This window comes from Triturus cristatus, chromosome 11 (assembly GCF_964204655.1).
Source record: "Triturus cristatus chromosome 11, aTriCri1.1, whole genome shotgun sequence".
Lineage (NCBI taxonomy): Eukaryota > Metazoa > Chordata > Amphibia > Caudata > Salamandridae > Triturus > Triturus cristatus.
This window is the reverse complement of record NC_140594.1, coordinates 1,061,917,897-1,061,941,108: the sequence shown is the minus strand read 5'-3', so window position 1 is coordinate 1,061,941,108 and position 23,212 is coordinate 1,061,917,897. Positions and strand designations below refer to the sequence as shown.

Here is a 23,212-nt window from a genome sequence, read left to right as displayed (position 1 = left end):
GTTCTGTATGGTCTGCAGTCTCTTCAGGAGGTGAGTGGTAACTCCTACGTAGATTGCATTGAAGACAATATGTCTGGTGCTGACTGGGAGCCATTTGAAGACAATTTGGAGCATGCGGAGAGTGAGGAAGAAGGAGGAGAATATTGAGTTGATCTGACTTTTCATGGTGTTTGCTGTCCAGGATTATGCTGAGGTTCTAGGTGCGGTCTGTAGGAATGGGTGAGGCTCCTAGTTCAGCAGGACACCAAGACTCGTTCCATGAGGAGGTGTTGTTCCCGAAGATCAGTACTTCTGTTTTGTCAGTGTTGAGTTTGAGGTATGTGTTTTGCATCCAGTCAGCGACGCTGGTCATGCACAGGTAAAAGTTTCCCCTACTCGTGGATGGGTCTTCAGATAAAGAGAGAATGAGCTGGGTGTAGTCTGCATTGGATATGATTTTCAGTCCATGGGTTCTGACGATGTTGGGCAGGGGGTTCATGCAGACATTGAACAGTGTAGAGCTGAGGGACGAACCTTGAGGGACACGGCAGATGATGTCCTTGGATTATGAGGTGAATGGTGGTAGGCGGATTCTCTGGGTTCTTCCGGTGAGGAAGGATGTGATCCACTTGAGGGCGTCTTCTTGGATTTTAATCTGATGAAGCCTCTTGATTAGGGTGTGGTGGAACATGCTGTTGAATGCTGCTGACAGGTCGAAGAGTATCAGGGCGGCTGTTTCTCCCCGGCCTAGGAAGGTTCTGATGTAATCGGTGGCAGCGATCAGGGCGGTTTTGGTGCAGTGGTTCATGTGGATTCGGATTGGGATTAGTCCAGAATATTGTTGTTCTCCAGTTATTCCATAGGTTAGCCACCTTCTGATATTACAAACAGTGGTGAAGACAACAAAGAAAGGATAATAAAGAGGTCTGCACTATGAGTACACATCGAGGCCTGCGCTTAGTCAGAGAGCCATTCACTTACTGCAGACACATTCAGGCCACACAGTGAAAGAAACCCTCAACCAACTGTCAGCAATAGCAACTCTTGCCATATCCAGTGAGAGAGTGAAAGAGAGCGAGATAAACCACCATTTTGAGGTCAGGTGCTCCCACTGCACACCGATAGAGGAGCCATTGCAACATCAAGCAGCCCGGTTTGAGACTAGGCGCCCCATTGACTTGCATGAGACCTGCCATTTTGGAGTCAGGTGGTACCTAGAAACAATCAAAGCATCACAAGTAGAACACAGCACGCAGACACCAGAACATGAGTAAGAAAGTACCTACAAGTAAAACAGAGAATAAACATAATTATGTCCACACAGACAAAACCCGAAAAAAGGATCAGATTAATGTCTCTGACATCCTGACTAGTCGTTTTTGACTTCGGGTAGCAACATGGGACTAATATTTGTGGAATGGCTGGACGACTATGACAATTATATCAAGGCTAAACAGACAAAAAGAGGAGAAAGAAATATCAACAAAGAAGAAATTCATAAACAAAGACGTTCACAAATTCCTCAATGAATTGACACTAGCCCAGTCAGCTACATACCACAACGTATGAGAAGCAGTCAACACAAAATTTCTACCCAAGAAAAAAGTCGATTATGAACGATGCACATTCAGTGTAGCATCCCATGAAAAGCGTGAACCAATCAGTGAGATCAACATAAGGCTGCATCACCTAGTCAAATGCTGAAAATTCAACAAATTCACAGATGAAAAGGCCATCAGGTTGCAACTCAAACAAGGCTGAAAGTCAGAATCACTTCGACGTCCCTGATTTAAAAGAGTTGCATATTAGAAGGAACTGAAGAATTGGCTGCGTACATGATCAAACGGAAGCCCAAGTAAAAAATATTGAAGTTTGGGGAAGAGGAAAAACAAGAACAAAAATTCTGGCTACAGGTCCACGCACACAAGAAACCATATGTGTGCCACTCTCAACAACCAAGGTCAGAATTGGCGTAAACGCACATGCAAACATCACAGTTCTGACAGAAAAAGGGTAAGCTATTGCCAAGTCTACCCATACCTGCACTTGGGCACATGACCGCAACTGGACATGAGTGCTACAAGTGCAGAAAGGACAATCACTTTGAGAGTATGTGTAACTGAAGCATTAAAGAATACAAATGAACTCCCAACATTACATCAAGCAAGAGCAATGCGGGACAAAATTAGCAGCTAATCCAGGTCCCGCACAACCACACACAAAACAACCAATTCAAGGAGACCAGTATCCAGAAGCTCGACCATCAGATCAACCTTGTTGTACTACCAAGAAACTGACAAGTACCTGTTCATGGATGTCTATGATGACAGCACATGTTATAGGAAGTTCACAGCAATGCTTACATACAAAGGTCACTCTGTAGAAACTGAAATACATTTAATGGATGGTCCAAGTCCAGCTGAGTGCTTCCACGGTTTGCTCACAGCTTGACAGTTGAAATAGATTGCCATCCTCTGCATGGTAGAAGACATTCCACCCACAATATGCAGACACCCAAAGCTATTCACAGGATTTGGAAAAATGAAAGACTTTAGAGTACAGCTGCACCTCAAGAAACATGTCAAACAGAAAGCCCAGAACCAATGAAGAATGCCTTTTCACCTTTAAAAGGCAAATGAAAAAGGTATAAAGGAGCTCTTAACAGCAGACTCCATTGAAAAATCTCAAAGCCAAACTCCCTGGGTATTCCTTTTATTGGCGATACCTAATGCAGTATGGACAGCAAAGTGCAAATTTGTGACAACATGAAACTGCCAAACACGACCTTTCAACAGGACAGGTACCCTGGCCCAACCTGGTAGATATGAACACACTATTCAGTGGTGTGCAAATATTCTCTATCAGTAGGCAAATTACATGGTGAGATGTAAAACAACGAATATGCCATACAATGGAAAGAGTTTAGATTAAATCTGGTATATACTAACAAATCTTGTCAAGCAGATGCATAAACTCAAACTGAAAACTAACATGTGAGCTCTTGACAAAAAATACAATGGGCTAGCAAATGTAAATAGTAACTACCACATACATAGCAACACTTAGCCAGCAAGAAGAGAAACAAAATGAAGCGTGTGAGGAATGAGTAAAGGAGAACTTGGAGATTGGCAAAATGTGCACCACAAATCCATCACAAATACATGCCAATCACAACATTGCGGCTTGCTATGATTGCAGTGGGGTTAGGAGGCCTCTGCATCAAAAAATGAGGAATCATGTACTGGTAACAGAGAGGTGCCAGAAAAATAACATCAGCCATTAAGGTGTGTTTACATACTTATCAAGTTCATACTGTGAGTAAGTATTTGATTAGTATAGCCAAGGTGTTGCTTTTAATGCAAAAAGCTTTCATTTATAGATGTCTTCTGAATTCAGCATGTGGTCCCTGCCACATGCTGAAAACAATGCAGGTCTTGCATTGTAATGAAATAATTCACTGGGAAATGAAATAATACAAGTACCAGCCGAATGCTGTTTTTAGAGACAAATACTCCTCTTAAGCCTCCTCTCTATATAGAACCAGAATGACAATAGCTCTGGCAAACAACTAAACTTGTCTCTAGCCAGACTTAAAAATGGTACACTAGCAAACATTTTGAGAAAGAAGTGTACAATAAACGTGATACACTAAAGGCAAAAAACATTTAGTGGAAAAGCTTAACAGGTAAACCTGATGCATGGACAATCTTCTGACTGAAATACCAGATAATTTTGTAAAGTAAAACAATGGGTCACCAAAAACCAGGTGTTTTTTTTTATAAAGTAAATGTATTTTTCGACTTGGTACTTCAACTGCTCTTGAAGAAATGAAGACAATGAAGAAAACATTGGGTAGCAGTTCTCACATTTGAGAATGGATTGTTACCTGGGTGTATGTAAGCTCCTGACGGACATTTTTCAGGTGTGCAGACATTGCGTTAATTCTTTCTTCGAAGTCTTTCAACTGATTTTCCATACTGGATTTTTCTTTCTGACTCCTCTGAAGCTGCAAGTAGACATTTTCACAAGGTAACTAGTACATTGTTCAAAACTGTGAAAACACTGCTTGCCTCCCCACCAAAATAGAGCACTATGTATCATCATTTACAATTGATAATTTGAAGATGATAAATCTCTGTTTTTGAATCCTCAAACGTTTTTGGAACCATAGGATTGTGAATGTCTATTTGTGTTGGATACATCATTCTAATGCAAAGGGAAGTACTGACATGCCATCCCCCTGAAACTACCGCCCCAACTTGCAACTATCTTTCTTTTTAAACCTTTAGATTATCTTGTGTAGAGACATTCCCCAATCTGTCTTTACAATCACAAGCCGCTAAACCCTGGATTCTTGGAGCTTTACTGCTTAGAAACTGGCATCACTCATGTATAAAATGCTGTCATCTCGGCCCACCAAAACAAACTATCATCCATCCTTATTTAACTCAACCTCTCAGCAGCATTTGACATCCCCAGTCTACTCTTAAGATAGACAACCACTGACATTAACAGCACATTGCCCAATATTCAGCCCACCGTCCCCTCGTTTTTTCCTTGCATTACCCATACTTCCACCTCTTTGCAGATTAAGCTCAAATGTATTCCCCCTTCTTCTGTCCATTCTTCTGGTCTTCAGGCCTTTATCTCAGATGCCTGTCACTGGTTGCCCTTCTGTCCCTCATACCGATCTTCTCTTAGACTAAAGTCCTGAACTTTCATGCCTTCACTTCAGCAAACTCCCTTCCAGGTTCCATTTGCATCCCCCATGACACACTTACATCATCCATCTTTCCATAGAAACCTTGGAGTCATCTTCAATACCATCATGAAACATGAAGCACTGACTCCAAGTCACCACTTCCTATTCTGTATGGGTAAGGCTCTAATTGAAAAGCGTGCTCAGATGTCCTGCTTGCTCCATTCAGAGCAGCACTCTGCATGGAGACACTACCACCATTCCTTCCAATTCCACAACCCAAACCTTTGTCAGTCTGCCCCTTAATAACTAGAGTGCCAGCAATGTTTATAACATGTACTATGTATAGATTGTATATTGCTTCCTTATTCTCCTTGGCCTCTGTCGATCACACATTCAGGACCACATTTATCCCCAAACTGCTTGCGCTCAAAAGGACATTGTTCATTTTTCAACACATTACTTGCTGTTTTAAAAGACAATTAAGATTGATGAGTTGATACATGATTATGATAGAGCTCTCTATATTTCAAAGAATTAGAGTGTCCAAAGGACAAAAAGGAGGATGTTAACAGATCTGAAGCAAGGATTTTCTGAGGCCTCTGCAAAACTAATTATTGTTGTTTGGGTACTCACATTTATTTCCCTAACAACAAGTCGAATTTGGAGGCCAGTTGTTGCATTTACTCTTCTGTGTCCAATTGGGGTGGTGCCATAAGGTACCCGTCTAGAGTGGCCTTAATGTTTCACCAACTGTCACTCAACATTTCACGTCTGGCTATCATCCATGTGTACAGAGAACTAGGGCAAACTTTCATTCAATCAATAATGAGGGTAGAGTGGTGGTATCATTCAATTTTCCCAGTGGTAGACAGCCATCTTTAAATGCGCCGATAGAGGCCATCTTTAAAAACAATATGAAGGCTAGGCTATTTGTTTAAGTTCTATAGGGGCTCAGTATGTCGCTGAATATGAGATGATTGGTGGCTATTCAATACACTATGTAGGTAAGTATAGGTATTTCTATGGCACAAACCTAGCAAGAAGGTAGCAGGTTGATGGTCAAGGTGGTCATTTAAATCGCTATGGAGGGGTGAAGAAGCCACAGAATGGCTGCTATTTAATACGCCATTGGGGTAAGGGGTGGCAGTTGTTGGTGCCCACCGAAAGAACTTTCATACTATATAGCACGCTATCACTCAGCATCCTATGGAGGCAGCCAGTCAATGTGCTAAAGAAGCATGCTATTTAAAGTGACATCCTTGCATGCTCCTGGAAGGGTCTCACTCAATCTGCCTGGGGAAGAGGTTATTGTCATCCCATTTTGGGAGAGGGCTTTTGCTAAAAGTGATATGAGGTGAAGTGCTGCCATGAGGGTACGGCTCAAGAGAAAAAACTAGGAACACAACAACAGAGGCACATTCAATGTCCCATAGAGGAATGTCACTTAGTTCGGAGGACAAGGATAGCTCAAAGAGATGCAACTACAAATAAACAAGTCAGAACCACCAGTTACTCAACCATATTGGAGAACTGCTATTCACCCTCAAAGCACTGAGGAAGAAGGACTGCAATCACTACTAGGCTATGATGTGACTGAGGAAATGAACAGCCCAACACCATGGGAGTCACTAATAGCGATAGTCCCAAAGAAATACACTGGGAAAGATTAACTTCTCATGGGCATGACCTACAAAGGCAATTGAATATGAAAGGGACCCACAGCCTGATATCAATGATAAGAATAAATAACTCAAAGGGATGAGGATATTATCTAAATGTGACCTCCACAAACGATATATCACCAATTGCAGCTAGAATAAAGCTCCAAATACATAACAACATTCGCAACACAAAACAATGTTTAGTTACAAAAGGCTCAGCTTTGGCATTTTGTCAGCAGAGGAGATTTTCCATATGGTGATTCAGAAAAATATGGCAGATTGTCCTTTTTTTATAACTTTTTTTAATTGCTTTTCCCAAAAAACAGCACAGGTATGTTGTATACATCCGACAAGATGGAAATAAAATCCTTGCAATTTTTACTACATACAGGGCAAAAAACCCAATTCTGCTAAATATCTCACTCCCACTGGTCATTGCACACTTAAGCAATTGTGTGTATTTGTCAGTGTTTCCCAAGAAAGTGCTGAATCCTGATCCATAGCTCCAAAATCTTAGATAATTTTCTAGACACCCAGTGAACTTGTAAACCGTTTTTCCCACTGACGCACAGCCAGTCTGCCATTGTGGATGGTGGTCCTGCTCCTCCAATATCTAGCTATTTCACGCTTAGCCAACAACAAACCATATCCCACCAAGATCTTGGAGCTAGTTATGCCATCCCAGTCATTCATCACCCCTAGGAATACAACTTTTGGATCTAGTACTACTTGAGGATTCACTGCAGTCATTATCTCTATTTGGATCTGCCGCCATAAGTCTGCATTTATTGGAGAACCCCATATAAAGTGTAAAAAGGTGCCATTTTCATTGGCACGTCGTGGACAACTAGGGAAGTACCCATATACTACAATCTAGTCGGAAATATGGCAGATTGTTAAAGCATTCAACTATACTGACAATCAGTAGTGGCTCTTGTGCCGGCAGAGTGGCTGGACAGGGGGTGACGGATGACTCACAGCAAAAGAGACACAAAAAAATAACAACTTACCTCCCTTGCCGCTCTTCTGCTCCGTCCTCACCAGCACAGGCTTCCAGAATCCTCTGCGGCCAACCCTGATGATGCTCTCATTCTACTGGCATGCTGCTGGCAGCATGAAAGTAGCATCAGGATTGACCTGACCGATTAAGTTTTGCGCTCCCAATGAGATGGGGGCCTATGCTTTCTGTGTCTAACCCGGCAACACAGCTTGGGTTGGAGACAGCTTCGGTGCACATATCGGTTTGGCCGTCCTGATAAGGCCGGTAAAACCCACATGTGCACTGAAAACAGTGCCCTGCATACCACTTCCACTCGATGACAGCCCCCAATTAGGCCCCGCCTCCAAGATTCAGCTATTGAAATAAAAAACAATAATAATAAACACGTTTATTATCGTTTTATTTTTAAAGTTTTGAGGCTGGTGGGGGAGGCGACGCTCCTCTGCATAGCAAAGGAGCTGCCACTGGTGACAACATATTAGTGCTGGAAGTCACTAAAAAAAGAACGCGATGAAGCATTGCGCAAAGTCTGTATTGTGCTCCAAGAAGCAAACATAATACAAAGCAGGAACATGAGTTTCAAAAACAAAAATTTATCATCTATGGACACAAATTCTCTAAGAAACACAATCAACCAGAAAGCACAAAATTAGCTACTCTTTATGCAACCACTGCAACCAACAAATGTAAGCACGCGCTGGCTTCCCAGGGGTGACAAGTTACTGAGCTAGATACAGAAAAAACTACGGCACAGTGAGCACTTCTCTACAGGAGCAGACAAAATAAGGACATAAATGTATATTGCTACATTCATCATCATCAGGAGTGAAGCTTTCAATGCGGAACAACTAGTGTTCCTCCACCCATTGTGGGATACTGACCATACAGAAGATGCCAGTCCAGCATGTCTGGGTGCAATATTGGTGCAACACAAGAAAGGCACAGAGACACCCAGGCACTTCATCTCATACACCAACCATACCTGTGTCATGATGAACATGGTTATTCAGAATCAGCTTGGCAGCCTCGTGAGAATGTGAGAACTACCGTCTGTTTTCATAGAGGACCCACTTCACAGTTGACACGACTCACAGACACTTCTCACAATCTTTGGAATTCCCATGGAGAAAATGCCATCAAGGACTGACCGTTTAGGTAGTAGACAAGCATACCCTTACACCATTGTCCACAAGCCAGGAAAGGACCAGAATCCAGCATACTACATCCCGAACTCCCTGAAATGTGCAAAGCATGAACAGCCAACTGCAGAGAAACACCTAATACTTACCTTGACAATTGACACGCCTTTATCCCACTCACTCAGTCAGATAAGATATGTACAAGACAAAGACACAAATCTGAGACATGTCAAACTCCGACTCGGCATCCAAAAATTGAGAAATGCCGAAGATCCCGGTCGGCTCGATGGAGCCCTGGATATTGAAGAAATTAATGCATTCCGTAACATACAGGATCAGCCCTTCCCTGGCACAGTGTGGCAGTTGATTGACTGATGCAGATCGTTCGATCCCACCCCTCTACTCTTCAGCTGAGTGAGGCACTGTTAATTGATTCCTTTGTTTCTGCTGCTTGAGAGAAATGTAAAATCTTGGCACAGCAGGGTGACAAAAGGCCTGGGCACTGAGCCAGAGAAATATGACGATCAGGAGGACCCATAAGTTGTACAGATATTGTCTTGGAACTCGTAGATTTGATTTTCCAGCACATTTTGATATATCACTGGACTTTGTAGGGCAACAGGAAGCGAAACTGCACTATAAGGCAGTTTCCCACCTATGTGTATAATAAAGTGTCACTACAGAGAAAACATTAAATCACAATGACTTTCCCTATTAATGTTAACTAACATTATATGGCCTACTCAAGGTCAATATCTAATCCTGCAGAGTCCCGTCTGCGCCAGGCTACCTGTGCGCAGTTACCGGGCTGCGCACCACAGTAGTCTCACCAGTGCAGCCCACACACATGGGCACACATGTGCTCAAGGGTAACCAGCCAAGGGCCTTTACTCTTGGTGCTTCGCAGCGGTCTTATTGTAAAAGGCAGACACTGGAATTAAATACTTGAAACATAAACATGACAGTGGACCCCCTAGCACAGATCGCACCTAACCTATATATCCCTAATTACTCAAACATGAAATATACCTGAAATGTGCACTCAATATCAACACCTGCTGTCAATGTGTGATCCAAAAGAAAGGACTACGCAAATGTAAAACACACAGTAAGGTGCACCTAACTAGATCTGTAAAGGAATAAACAGTCCAAAAGGAGGGGTTTCCAATCTATGTACAAATCATCTTTGCATTGTCTAAGTTCTTTCAAAACTCTTGTATATATGTGACAATCAGACAGCCAACGTGTTTCGTCCAACACACTGGACTTCTTCAGGGCAAGATGTAAAATAGATAGGATCACAACTTGTGATATAGATATATATAGTGGTACAGAGTACCAAGCAGATCTGAAACATAACATCAAAAGTGTCCTAAGAATGATTTGCTCGCCAAGTATATCAAGGTCTACAGTTTGGATCACCAATATATCTGCCAGTGGCCTATTGCAAAACCTTTAAAATTGAGAAAAATGTGGGGTCAGTCTACCCCAGAAGAGCACCAGGATCAGTACCCAAGAAGCAGGTGTACTGAAGATCAAGCAAGTATCAGACCGTTACGCGGGCTTCTCAGGTACTGATCCTGGTGCTCTTCTGGGGTGGACTGACTCCACATTTTTCTCAAGACTGTGATCCCCGAAGCCCAGTCGGGCCATGATCCTGGTCAAAGCCTGCGTTTGTCATTGTGGTTTGTGTCAACATGTGGATGGCTGTATTGCTCACAGAACATCAGCATGGGCGTGAATAATACCACAAGCATAGGATCGGTGTATGCCTGGTCACACTAAGCCCAGAAAATCCTCCCGGGCTTGGCAGCACCAAACCTGGAGAATCAGCAAAAGCGGGCCTCAACTGTCTGCTTTGTGACCAGGCTCTTGCTCCCATTTGCTCAACAAGTACAGAAGCTCACTGTATTTCATGCTTGAAGCAGGGCCGCCGGATGCGCTGCTCGCAGTCAGACACTCCATCAGCCAATGAGGGGATCCCATATTGAGTTGCCAACAGGGCGCCACCTCCCAGACGCATGAAAAGGGCAAGTAAGCTGAGAAGATAGTGGGACAGCTGCCTACAGGACTGATAAACCACAGTAGTAAGAAACAGTAAAGCCTGAGCTGTTGAGAGACTGAATTCAAGCATATTTGAGTAAAAATTTGCACCCTAACCTTAATCACGCTGATATACTATCCTGAAGGGGGAGAGCGACCACCTAGATCAGATAGTGAAGCACGGTGTAGGGGAAGTAGTGAATATAGGAGCTGCCATGTCGAACAGTGCCAAGGACACTAATTTGTGTTCAGACTATATTTGTGTGGTATACATTGTAGTGTGCATTAAAGTACTTTTTTTTTTTTTTAAGTCAACCACGGGTTAGACATTCATTTTCTGCACTGCTGTGTGATTGTTGACCTTCCCCACACTAGATCCCTGAGATGCCTGTGACTGTTCACCATCGCTAACACTCAGGGTAAGGTGCTTTAGGGTTTGCACTTGGCCCAGTTTGCAGGGTTATAGGTGGACGGGTCTCTAGACTTCAAATGTATATATGGCGTCAGTTCCCACACTTCACAGGCATACTGCCCCAGTTCCCACAGCCGAGGTCAATTAGCTAATTCTTGCGCCCGCCACTTACTCCCCATGAAGTCATTCAATGGTTGAGTGAAGGATTCCTTACATTGACCACTATCCCTTACTTTATAAAGTCCTGACACATTTTGGAAATATGCTCTCTCCATGCCACTGGAATCAAGCTATCCTGGCTGAAGAGGGGTGGAACCCCCAAACCGGTCCTAGGATGCTTGTTTCCAGTCCAGGGAGGACCTGGCTTGGCAGTTGAGGCTGGCATGTTCCCATGAGGCACAGGGTCAAGACTGATTTGCGTATGGCTGGGTTCAAACGGGAATGGCATGGTGAGCAAAAAAACGATGGATTTAGGCCCAGATTTCTGTACTGGGGTGAATGTATGACATTGTTCTGCATTCTATCCATCAACTGTTGTTTTGCATTTATCACCCCGAGTGGGACGGGTATGCCCAGACATGGGTCCCGTGCTCTCCATGCATCTGGAATCAAGCTATCCTGGCTGAAGAGGGGTGACACCCCGAAACCGGTCCTAGGATGCTTGTTTCCAGTCCAGGGAGGACCTGGCTTGGCAGTTCGGGCTAAACTGCCCCATGAGGCACAGGGTCAAGACTGAGTTGCATATGGCTGGGTTCAAACTGGAATGGCATGGTGAGCAAAAAAACAATTTATTTAGGCCCAGATCTGTGTACTGGGGTGAATGTATGACATTTTTCTGCATTCTGTCCATCAGCTGTTGTTTTTGCAATATTGGACTTCTGCCACACACCAGTTGAATTGTAGGACTTGTTGTTAACCTTGGAAGAGCAGATCAAAATCCTCTGTTCAGTGTGAGGATATTTAATTACCCATGTTTTAGTAATGTTACTCCCGGGGATATTTTGTAGCTTTTGTTCCACTTTCTTGTTTTGCGATTTTCATTTAGGGGCCGATTCCAATCCTGGAAAAAGGCTGTACAAATCGTTGTATGGAGCGTTTTTCCCCGTACAACTCGTACCCGGTAAACTTTTCTTACAACCTAGGAAGTACGATTCGTACAGAAAGCCTCTTTCCATACAAATCGTACAAAAGACCATACAGCTAAAATAAACCGACGATTCTGATCCAGAACAGCTTGCACGCGACGTCTGTATGTATTTAAGCAGCGGTTTCCAGCCCAGCAAGTACGATTCGTCCCTACGGCACTCCGTACGGCTCTTTTCTTACGGGAGCCAAAAACAGCTGTAAAAGCAGAGTCCCCAGGGGTACAGGCATACACCCCCCGTGCGTTGTGTATGTACGGTGCGTACCACAACATCGTGTATGTACTGTGTGTACCCCCAACTTTGCGTACCCAAACATCGCATACCCCAACATCGCGTATGTACGCACCGTACATACGCGATGTTGGGGTACGCGATGTTGGGGTACGCGATGTTGGGGGTACGCACAGTACATACGCGATGTTGGGGTACGCACCGTACATAGACAACGCACGGGGGTGTATGCCTGTACTACTCGTACCCCTGTACGACTCTCCCCCCGGGAACAACTTTTCCCGGGATACGAGTCGTACAAAGTTCGCTTCGTAGCGGATAATGGCATTCCCAGTGTAAGGGACGTTTTCCGTACATATCGGAAAGCCGGTCCGGATCGTACTAGTACGGTTGGACTGCATTTTTACAATTTGTATGGAAAAGTGTCCGGGTCCGTCTGGTACAACTTTTCCCGATCCGATTTGTAAGGATCGCGCCAATCCGTACAAATCGGATCGGGAAAAGTTGTATTTTTCCCGTACGAATCGTACTTCACGGGTCGGACGGGACTTGTACGATTTATATGGAAAAAATGTACCGATAGGAGTCGGGCGGGAAAAAAAAATACAGGATCGGAATCGGCCCCTTAATGTTAAAAATGTGATTTGCTGAGTTAATGATGTATCTTTATTTATTAGTTACAAATGATAAAGGTCCGAGACCATGTAAACTAAGCTTGTGAGGGGGCTGCAATATATATCTTCGCTCCTGGATGGAAAACGCCTTACACCAGGTCCAGCTTTTAACAATTTACTAGGCAGCTAATGACATATACATGCACACAATTTTAACCATCAATAGCCTTATGAAGTTCATTATGGTCTGACAAATTCAGCTAATCATTACCCAAATACATATGGAACAATGGTAAAGTCACTATATGCTAATGTGACAACAGGATCCAAAAATTGCCGATCTCAATTTAGTATCAGCCTATTTCTTCTCAAACGTAAAACTGTATATTGGAACAGTATTTTTATTGTGTGCAGTGGCTATTTGGGTTTTTGTTCACTTTTTATATGCATTAGACGTATTACAGGCACATTGTAAAATGATATTTCAAAGTTTGCATAATGATACACCCATTTGAGTGTAAGTTACCCTTGTATATTCAAGAACTACAGGCTTTTTGATACCCTTTACTGGACTAACCTGAAATTGTTCGAAAACAGCACAAGTTTGGTTATTTAAATTAATACAAATATAAACCGCAAGCTGTTATTACTGGATATTTTCACGGAATTACCTAAGAACCCTATTTTCACATTAAACTAAATGCATCTATAATTAGTGCATTTTAATAAACGGACGTCTTCTTCTTCTTCTTCTTCTCGTGATACCATGTTTACGAGTAGATTTTAATATTCTCAATGTATTCATATGCATCTCTAAGCAACAGGCGCGCAGCTACTGTCACTCACTTCATCTTCCAGTGCTTTATTTTCTGCGTTGGCCACAGGGATGGCGAAGCAGTCATCCCAGGCAATCTCTGCAAGCACGGCGCGGCTCATGGTGGCGGTGGGCGCCCAGTGGGTGACTTTAGTAGACAGCTCTGTACACACCGCTCTCTCCAGCACCAACGCTGCGAGCTGAAGGATTCGATTCGATCAATTGTTGGTGCCGGGGAGGCCATAGCAACCGCTCTTGGTTACCGAGAAAACCGGAAGTGTCCGAGGAGTAACACTTCCGTTATGTCTGAAGCTTCTTGGAAGGACAGGCAGTGTACAAGACAGCAAAACTGGCCAAATCACAGCGGCCATCTTGGAAGAGTATTTGCTCCTACATGGAAATTTTTGTGAGGCGCGACTTTCGCACAAAAAGCATATTTTAAAAGTAGTTTTTTTATATTAATTAATTCTTTTATCTCAAACATCAAATGCAGTTTTCAATCAATCAAAACCTATTGTCACTTCACCCTGGAGTTCATTTAAGGAACGCAGGAAAACAGGCATTATACGTTTGCTTTCATTGTTCTTTGTTTTGCGTGAATGACGAAAACCTCAAACAAGCATTTGCAATGCAATAGGTCTCGCATTATAAAAGTGTGAGCAGTTGGCATTGCTAATAATAATGCAACACTAGCTATTGGCATTGTAAATGATAATGGCATTTATTTATGTGTTTGTTTTATAAAATAGATAAAAAAGGCATTGTCATGAACAATGCCAATAGCTTAAACTTTTGCAAATGCGAGACCTATTGCATTGCAAATGCTTGTTCTACTATGGTTTGTGTCAACCTGTTTCGGTCACTAGTTTGTGGTCAGTAGGTCTGCAGCTGGTGATGCCTGGCTGTGTTGGGATGTTCGCCAATGGTGGTGCATTTTCCTGCACCATTAGTGTTTGTGCAAAGATGACATGGTCTGGGCTAATGACCTCATAGTCCAGTCTATGGAAGCAATGGTCCTGGCAAGTGATAAGATAGTCACAGCCATTGATGTAATAGTCCAGGCAAGTGACATAATAGGGTTTCTGACAATATTATCTTGACCTGGCATTAATGGTCCGTCCTCCACAGACTGGTTAGGGATGCTGGTGATTTGAGCTCTCCAGTTGCCTGGGGAGGGCTGCGATTGTGTCACTGTTGGGTAAAATCTGAATTCTGGGGCAGAGTCTGACGCTGTGCTCCCCTGTTGATGCCCCCTAAAGGTGGCCTTGAGCATAAACAGGCAGGGCCTGGGCCTGGTTTGATCCTACACCAACCCTTTACTGTACTCACAAGTGTTACACAGCGGTCAGTGGAGCCGGAGCCGCCGTCCAGGACTGCAGCTGCCCCTGCAGCAGGGGCATACCATCCATCACAAGTGAAGGGGGGTTTGTCACCACCTGGTACGGGGGATGCTTTCCCTCTGCAGGCATGTGAACAATGCCAGCAATGCTCCTGTGCCGTTAATTACAGCATCCTCGCCACTAAAAGATGGTTAGTAATAACAGCGCCCCTTCCGAGACTATAATCCCTCCTGTAGTATTGAATCTATTGTCTATATCGCTTTCTGCCTTTCTGAAGAGGCAAGCGGTAATTTACTATAATACCATAAGTAACTATTTACATTTATACAATGATGTCAGTCTCCCATAGCATGTAAAGTGTGCTGACGTCTTATTGGACCAAGTATGTGCTACAGAAAAATAGAATAAATGACATTTATTGTTGAAAATATATAATTATTTTGTAGAGTACAGCAACTGGAAGCGGACGGGGGGTAGTGGGCGACAGGGAGCTTGAGGTGGGGGGTTGTGGGGACAGGGAAAACGCAAGTAAAGCTGATGTGTAGGAAGCAATGAATGAGGCAGACAGAAGGCAGCAACAGCTCGAGGGCTGGGACAGTTTTGTAGGATGCTTGGCGGGGGCGGTGGAGCGGAACTTGTTGTTGTTAGTGGGGGCTGGGGTGGTTGAAAGAGTGGCGCTCACATTTGGTTGCTGGGATTAACAAGCCCAGCGGAGCGTGGCGCGCGCGCTTGGCGGGGGAGCGGACCCTTTGAAGTGCTCCCAAAAGGATTGCATGGCTAGCACGCGCACAATCACGCGCATCGTGCCGCCATGCAATCCGCTTTTTGGGAGCACTTTTCAAACCCCACAATAGTCTCGCTTTGCGATCGCTTACGCGATAGCAAGGCGAAACCTAAAAACCATGCTTTTGTTTCTTTCCTAAAAATAGTAAGAACTCTCCAATTGCCGCACTGCCGAATACTTATTAGAAAGAAAGCCTATAGTACGTGAAAGTTGAAATAAATAATGCCCAGAGGTTCTATTTTAGTAAAAACCATGTTGAAAAAAATGTAATACAAACTGCTCCTGCTAAAAAGACTTTCTTTACAGCGGAGGCTAAAATGCCATGAGTTAGGGAAGTTATGCATTAAAATGTGCAACGTGTTCTGCGACAGTAAGTGTATACGAAAGAAGCTTAAATATACAGTAAACTATGCCGGCAGAGCGTATGTCTCCTCAACAATGAAAGTAACGCCACCCTGTTCTTCTGTGTAAATGTAGAAGATTGACTCCGCTAATTTGTTTATTGATAGCAGCAGCATACAAGAGCACTAGCAGCGAGCACGTTTCAAATAGATGTATTACTGTAGCTGCAAAGACAGCAAATCAGTGTTTAGTGTAAATATTTACTTTTGTTGGCACTTAAAAATAACCACTTTATAGGTACTTTAAATGTCCAGTGTGCGACAGCGCACTACTTCAGACGACAATAGGCCGGTCTTTGCTACAGTTTGATGTTATAATTATTAAAACGGTGTAAATGAAACAGAATCCCCTACGAGCATTACATAAACAGCCTCAAGATAACTAACTGTAACTGTTCAGAACGTATCTATATTAGCACTGGTATGTTTTTTCGTTAATATCGTACTGAATTTCAGAGCACACTTAGTATTACAGCAATGTAGCATTTTGTGTGTGGCAAATACATGACTGCAAAAACAATTTAACCGAGGGAACAAGCATGAATACAGAGTAAGAACCAACTGCAGTTAGTGCCTATGTCACAGCAATGATAAACGTCACCCCACCCTGGTTTTCCGTTTAAATTTATGAGACTAGTGCTTTATAAACTGCGCACCACTGTACCAGCACTACTGGCTTTGTAAATAGTTGTAAATTGCATAAGATAACATAAGCAACAACTACGAATTCATTGTATATAATATGGAAAATACTTGTGTTGTTACGCGTTAGGGTGTGGCGTAAGGCTAAAGCTGCCGCCTTTGGCGCAGAGAAAGTAGGTTCGCGCCTGATTTGGGCTCAACATCATGTTATTGTGTAATGTAATCAAGCGCTTCAAGTTTGCACTAAAACGCTTCAAGTTTGGACTATAGCAAAAGAGAATAATGATTCTTTTTTTAACTTGGATCAAAAACAGTGTTGCAGAGTTAAGTTTTATATATTAATTGGTCACCTTGAGGCTCAAAATGGAGAGCGCAAAAGGGACATGCCTCGGGACCTGCTTTTAAGGACTGCTGGTGCGAAGCCCCGGTCCAGACCCGGCCCACTTAAAGCACTAATCCTGTTTTCTTTATGTGATGTGCTTTAACTTATGATGCGGAATATAGATGAAAGAGAATATCTTTATTAGGCACTAAAGTGATATGCTGCCAAACAGAAGGAAACCGCATTTGTGGTTGCAAAATGTGTTTGGCATCAGAAACACAGCATGTTTGTGCCGAAGATGACGCAACACCGTAAAAATGTAACATTTTGTGGGTGGCTAACACGTAATTGCAGAAACAATTTACAGAGTGAACACGCATAAATACAGAGTAAAAACCAACTGCAGTTAGTGCGTATGTCACAGCAATAATGTTAAATGTGCTTGGTGTTCTGCGACAGTAAGTGTATAGGAAAGAACCGTAAATATACAGTAAACACCGACGGAAGAAATGTACACACAAAAAAAATCCCAAACACGGCAAAGGGAAGAGAAGTAATAAATGTAAAAGTCACACTGTAGTTCCTCAGATGTCGGGATGATTGAGGTTATTGTTAACAGATGCACGTCCCCAGAGCATATGGTGAGCACTTTGATGTCCTCAGTGGCCGCGCGGCTCACTGAGGACATCAAAGCGGCCCCGAAAGTGATCAGGCAGTGCTTTTCAGGCTGCCAAATGGTGCGCGCGCCTGGCGCACATGCACTGTATTTGGAGGCCTGAAAAGCACTGTTTGCACTTCCAGATCCCCCTTTTACAAAAGCTCTCGCGAGAGCAGCGCTAAAGCGCTGTCTCAGGCGAGACCTAAAAAGCACGCATTTTTAGCCTCTTGAATCCTGGGGCTTGCACTTCCATTCAACAGTGTAAGCCCGTTTTAGGTCCCGAGCAACGAGAAAATAAACAAGCATTTGAAATGCAATCGGTCTCGCCCATGGGACCTATGCAGCACATTAGCCTGGGTGCTGAAACATCTACTTTTCTTTAACATGGAGGGAAAGTAAGCACCAAACTGCGTGACACGCTAGGTATGAGAACACATGGAGAGAAATATTGCCTTTCAGCAGGAAATGGTATAGTCCAAAGCTCTGTTTTTACTATAAAATCAGGGCCTTCGGTGGTTATATCACTGAAAATACAAGATTTGAAAAAAATAGTATTGTCTACGGGTGCTCGTGAAAGACCATTTCTATGGACTGGAATGTAAAGAATGCTAACGTGATTCTGGAATTTTACTGACCTCTGCTGGTCATTTTCTATCAAGACAGTTAAATAGAGGCAGTGGAACAGAAAAAATGTCCCTAAGCGGAAGCAGACAAGTCCTAGGGCTGATCTCCAGAGCCCACAAAGTACATACACATATAAGTATATACTAAAGTATATAAGTATGATAAAACTGGATTCTTATCGTATCTTACCATCTCTAAGAATCCTCAGGTCGACTGAACCTTTTTTCCTGCTGAATAGTGTGAAGGGAAGAACATCCAATTTCTCTATATAGCCAATTAAACTTAAATGTTATACTCCAAAGATCACTGACTCCGAATTCCAAATTTAGGGGTTTATTACACAGCTAAAAATAGTTGCACATACAAGCACCTCATCACGAGGTTAAGAAAATAAATGGGCACTAATACAAAGAATATCCTACGCGGGAGTCTCATCCGACTCAGAATAAGGAGAATAGTTAACTCCAAAAGCATCAGGCAACCAATAACTGCTCCAATCTCTATGTTAGACTTCATTAACCTAAAAAGAAAAGCAATTAGTCTATCCCTAAACTTTCTCTAAGGTGACATCCTGTAACGTCCTGGCTTTCTCGGGGTTGGGACAAACAGACGACGGACCAGAGCAATGGAGGTTAAAGATGGTTTAATAAACATATAAACAAATACAGACAACAAAGAATAAAGGGACTGGAATCACCAGTTAAATACGATACCCATTCACAGCTCTCCTAACCGTCCTCCGCATGCACACCGGACCCGGTATGCTCCAACGGATGGCACAGTGCTAAGCAGTGGCCGACAATGCCACTCTACCGCTGTGAAGGGTAGTTCCAAGGTTGTGGAATTTACAGGGGGGCACTTGGGAGTCACCCGGCCGGGCTCTCTACCACCTGGGAACAGCCGCTCTACCAGTATCCCCCAGAGTACTGCCACAACACAAGACGCTGGGAACACCTCCTAGTGTGCGTCTCTTGTATATGGGTTTAAGTAATGATACCCAAGGTGGTGCAGAGAATGGATGGGAGCAGCCGCTCTACCTATCCCAGTTCTCCTACTAGTGTCGATGGCTAAGACGCGGAAACACCTCCTGGCGAGCGTCTTAGCTCTAAGCGTGTGTTTACCCAAGTAACGAGGGTTGGGAGCTTCGGCTCGCACCAACCTCGTTTTCTCCAAATTGTCAGGCCGTTGGGAGCTTCGGCTCTACCAACGGTACTTGTGCCCAATGACGTTGAATACGGCTCTCCGAACGGGACAGGACACGGGCAGGAAGCGCACGCCAGCACCTCTCCTCCGCTCCTTAGAATGCTCCTTCCGCCGCTCAACTCTCCAACGGGTTCGTGTACCTCAACCAGGTACGCCGGCAAAGATCAGAATATCCGACGCCGAGTCCCAGTGATCTTCTCCTTAAGTAGTACTCTCGGCGTTGTATAACCATGACTCTTGAGTTGCATAACACGAAAACTAGGCGTTACCCTTGGTGTTATGTAACCGTTATGTAACCAGAACTCTTGAGTTGCATAACACGAAAACTAGGCGTTACCCTTGGTGTTATGTAACCGTTATATAACCAGAACTTTGAGTTGCATAAGGCAATTTTTGCCGGAGGGCATTCTGGGAGTTGTAGTCCGCTCTCCTCCAAGCGCACCAGGTTCACGGAATTGGCATCGTGGGAGGGAATCCATGTGCGGGAGGGAATTCCTGACACATCTCTACTTAGCATTATTCCCAGGCAAGAGAGAAAAGGTGTCAGTAGTGAAGACTTCCTTAGAAGTACACTCACTTTGCTTAAATCAATAGCCAAAGCTATAGAGCTTGTTCTGAGATGCTACTTCTAGCTTCCCATCTAATCCTCAACTGCTTCACCCTCCGGGCACTGTCCCTAATACAAAATCATAAAACAGTAGAACATGCCCTTGTCACACCTCTTCGGCCAGGTCTTCCTTCTGTATTTTTCCATCGAAACTCTTACTTCATCCAAAGGCTGTTGGAGTGAACTTGGGTCCCAGGCACCTTCTCCTCTGAAAATATCGTATCTGCATTCCAGTGTACTCCCATGGTTGCTTCTCCTACCATCCTAACTCCTAAAACAAAGGGTTAGTCTTCCTAACAAGCTATGTGTCCTTGCACCTGCAACAGAATTTATTATTTAAAAGTTTTATATAGCGCTAGCTTGACCCGTGGGTATCAGAGCACTTTACATACACACAGTAAAGACAAGAGAAAATTGCATTACATAGTCGGAAGGCGGTAAGGAAGCAAAACAGAGATAAAAATACAACATGAAAAATAGGTAAACAGAGCAGGGGAGGAAGAGAAAACAAACAAAGGTGGCTAACACAGTCCGGTCACCAACTATCCTTGAATGTCAGGAGAGAGAGGAGTCAACTCGGATATTGAAGTCTAGGTTCAGAAATCTCAGCTCATCCTCATTTGGAGGGTGTTACCATCTTTTGACTCATCTTCATCCTCCAGACAAAACAGAATGCTTCTAATGGACATCAGTGGACCCGCCCGGTTAAAAAAAATCCTCATCCTCAAAAAATGTTTCCCCTTAGTCGGTTTAAGTGGGGCCACCTCCGGAACAATCGAACGCGTCGACTGGAGACCGGTGTTTTAAATGGATGGGTACTGTCCGGTACTGAATACCTACTTCTGAGCATTGCTACACTACATTTAATGGGAGAGTACTGACACTTAAGAGCAAACAGATTACTCTCACTTAAAGCACTATAGAGAGATTCAAAAAGGCGCAGGGATATGTCATTAACTTTGAGATGCGCTCATATTTTATTACCTGTAGGCTTGGCACTTGGACACCTCTCCCAGTAGGTTCCTGAAGTCCAGGTTTTCATACTGCTCGCACTTGAGCAGGGAGTACAACGTGGGCCCGTGCAGGCTCAGCGACTGCTTTAGTAAGTCCTTGTCCATGCTGCAGAGACGACGACATAAATCCCTCCCGAAAGGATCAACGAACTTGGGCTAACCCGCCTTATACACGCAGATATTTAAAAGCACTTCAGCAAATCCCCAGCACTCGTAATTATTACAATTTCAAAACGTTTTTAGATGTGTAAGTCAGGAAAAAATCATTAACATCAAATTTTCTATACGAGGTTTTTCTTCCTTGTCCTTTATTTTCAATGGAACATCCTAGTCACAGCCAACACGTGTTTCGTCGTGTGGGGACTTTGATCCCACGACTTCCTCAGGGCTATTTTCTATTCGATAGGATCTTTGTTATGTGGTTAAAATTCCAGACCACATGGGGGTCAAATCCAGGATGGGGACAGTCAAATTCTACGGTCTCTTAAACAACGAAGCGTACGTTTAGCGCTGAGCCAACTTTTCAGTTGGTATCCCGTTGTCCTAATCCTCCCATCCGACCGATGCAGTGGAGCCGACTGCATCGGTCGGATGGGAGGATTAGGACAACGGGATACCAACTGAAAAGTTGGCTCAGCGCTAAACGTACGCTTCGTTGTTTAAGAGACCGTAGAATTTGACTGTCCCCATCCTGGATTTGACCCCCATGTGGTCTGGAATTTTAACCACATAACAAAGATCCTATCGAATAGAAAATAGCCCTGAGGAAGTCGTGGGATCAAAGTCCCCACACGACGAAACACGTGTTGGCTGTGACTAGGATGTTCCATTGAAAATAAAGGACAAGGAAGAAAAACCTCGTATAGAAAATTTGATGTTAATGATTTTTTCCTGACTTACACATCTAAAAACGTTTTGAAATTGTAATAATTACGAGTGCTGGGGATTTGCTGAACTGTTACGTGGAGCTCTTGCTCCTCTTGTAGAGTTGGTGGTTTCTCTACACCTTACAGCACCGTCATATAAATGAAAATAGACATATGAATGTGAACTTCCCTTGAAGCGCCAACATACCTATGACCAATACGACAACATTTCGATTAATTAGATATTTAAAAGCACGACTAGATCTGCGTATGACTGTAACACCGATTTCAAACGCAAGCAACAGAAACGTATAATCAAAAAACTTTCCACTTGCAGAATTTGCTAACTGCTCCTAAGTGAGAGCCTTCCCAAGGGAACACTTTTCGGTCTACAATATTCAGCTAACATAAGAAACAAATAGGCCTTTCTCTTAAATGTAGATGCGATCAGGCCTTTACACATTTAATCACACAATTCTAAATCCACACTATAAGCATTGATTTCATTATACTTCATACATGAATAAGCAAAATTACATGTGCTGACTTTAATACGGTGCACGTTTAAACCTAATGCATCACATTATACGTGAACTAATTCAATATGCATCTTCTAAAATACTTTTCAGATTAAACACTACATTGATCTTTATAAATGACATGATTACATTTCTATTCGCACTATTATATGCTGCTTTAGTACTACATTTCTAATGACCACACGTTAATACATTCCTTTAGATGTGCGGGTGCGGACTGCCTGTGATTATGATGGAGCCCAACAATTTTCGAATAACATGGCGCTCTATCAAGTATATACTAAAGTATATTCAAGAGTTCTTGAATGCTCGACCTAATAAAGTATATAAGTATATACTAAAGTATATACAAGAGGTCTTGAATGCTTGACCTAATAAGGGGTTTAGGACACATGATGTGCAGCAAAAGAGCGGACATCAATCACTAGAGATGGCTTTAGCCAAAACCTTTTGATTTGAAAAAAATAATAATA

The 23,212-nt window shown here is 43.3% G+C and overlaps 1 protein-coding gene across 1 annotated transcript in view; it reads right to left on the bottom strand.

The window, feature by feature from the left end:
- Window positions 1-14,015, bottom strand: part of CCDC39 (coiled-coil domain 39 molecular ruler complex subunit) — a 297,469-nt gene extending 283,454 nt beyond the window's left edge. Inside the window, exons 1-2 of the mRNA XM_085635382.1 lie at window positions 13,773-14,015; window positions 3,866-3,985 (exon numbers count right to left, since the gene is read on the bottom strand). Of these exons, the coding sequence (XP_085491508.1) occupies window positions 3,866-3,985; window positions 13,773-13,862 (210 nt within the window). The 5' untranslated portion in view covers window positions 13,863-14,015. The remainder of the gene's footprint in view (window positions 1-3,865; window positions 3,986-13,772) is intronic.
- Window positions 14,016-23,212: the final 9,197 nt, after the last annotated feature.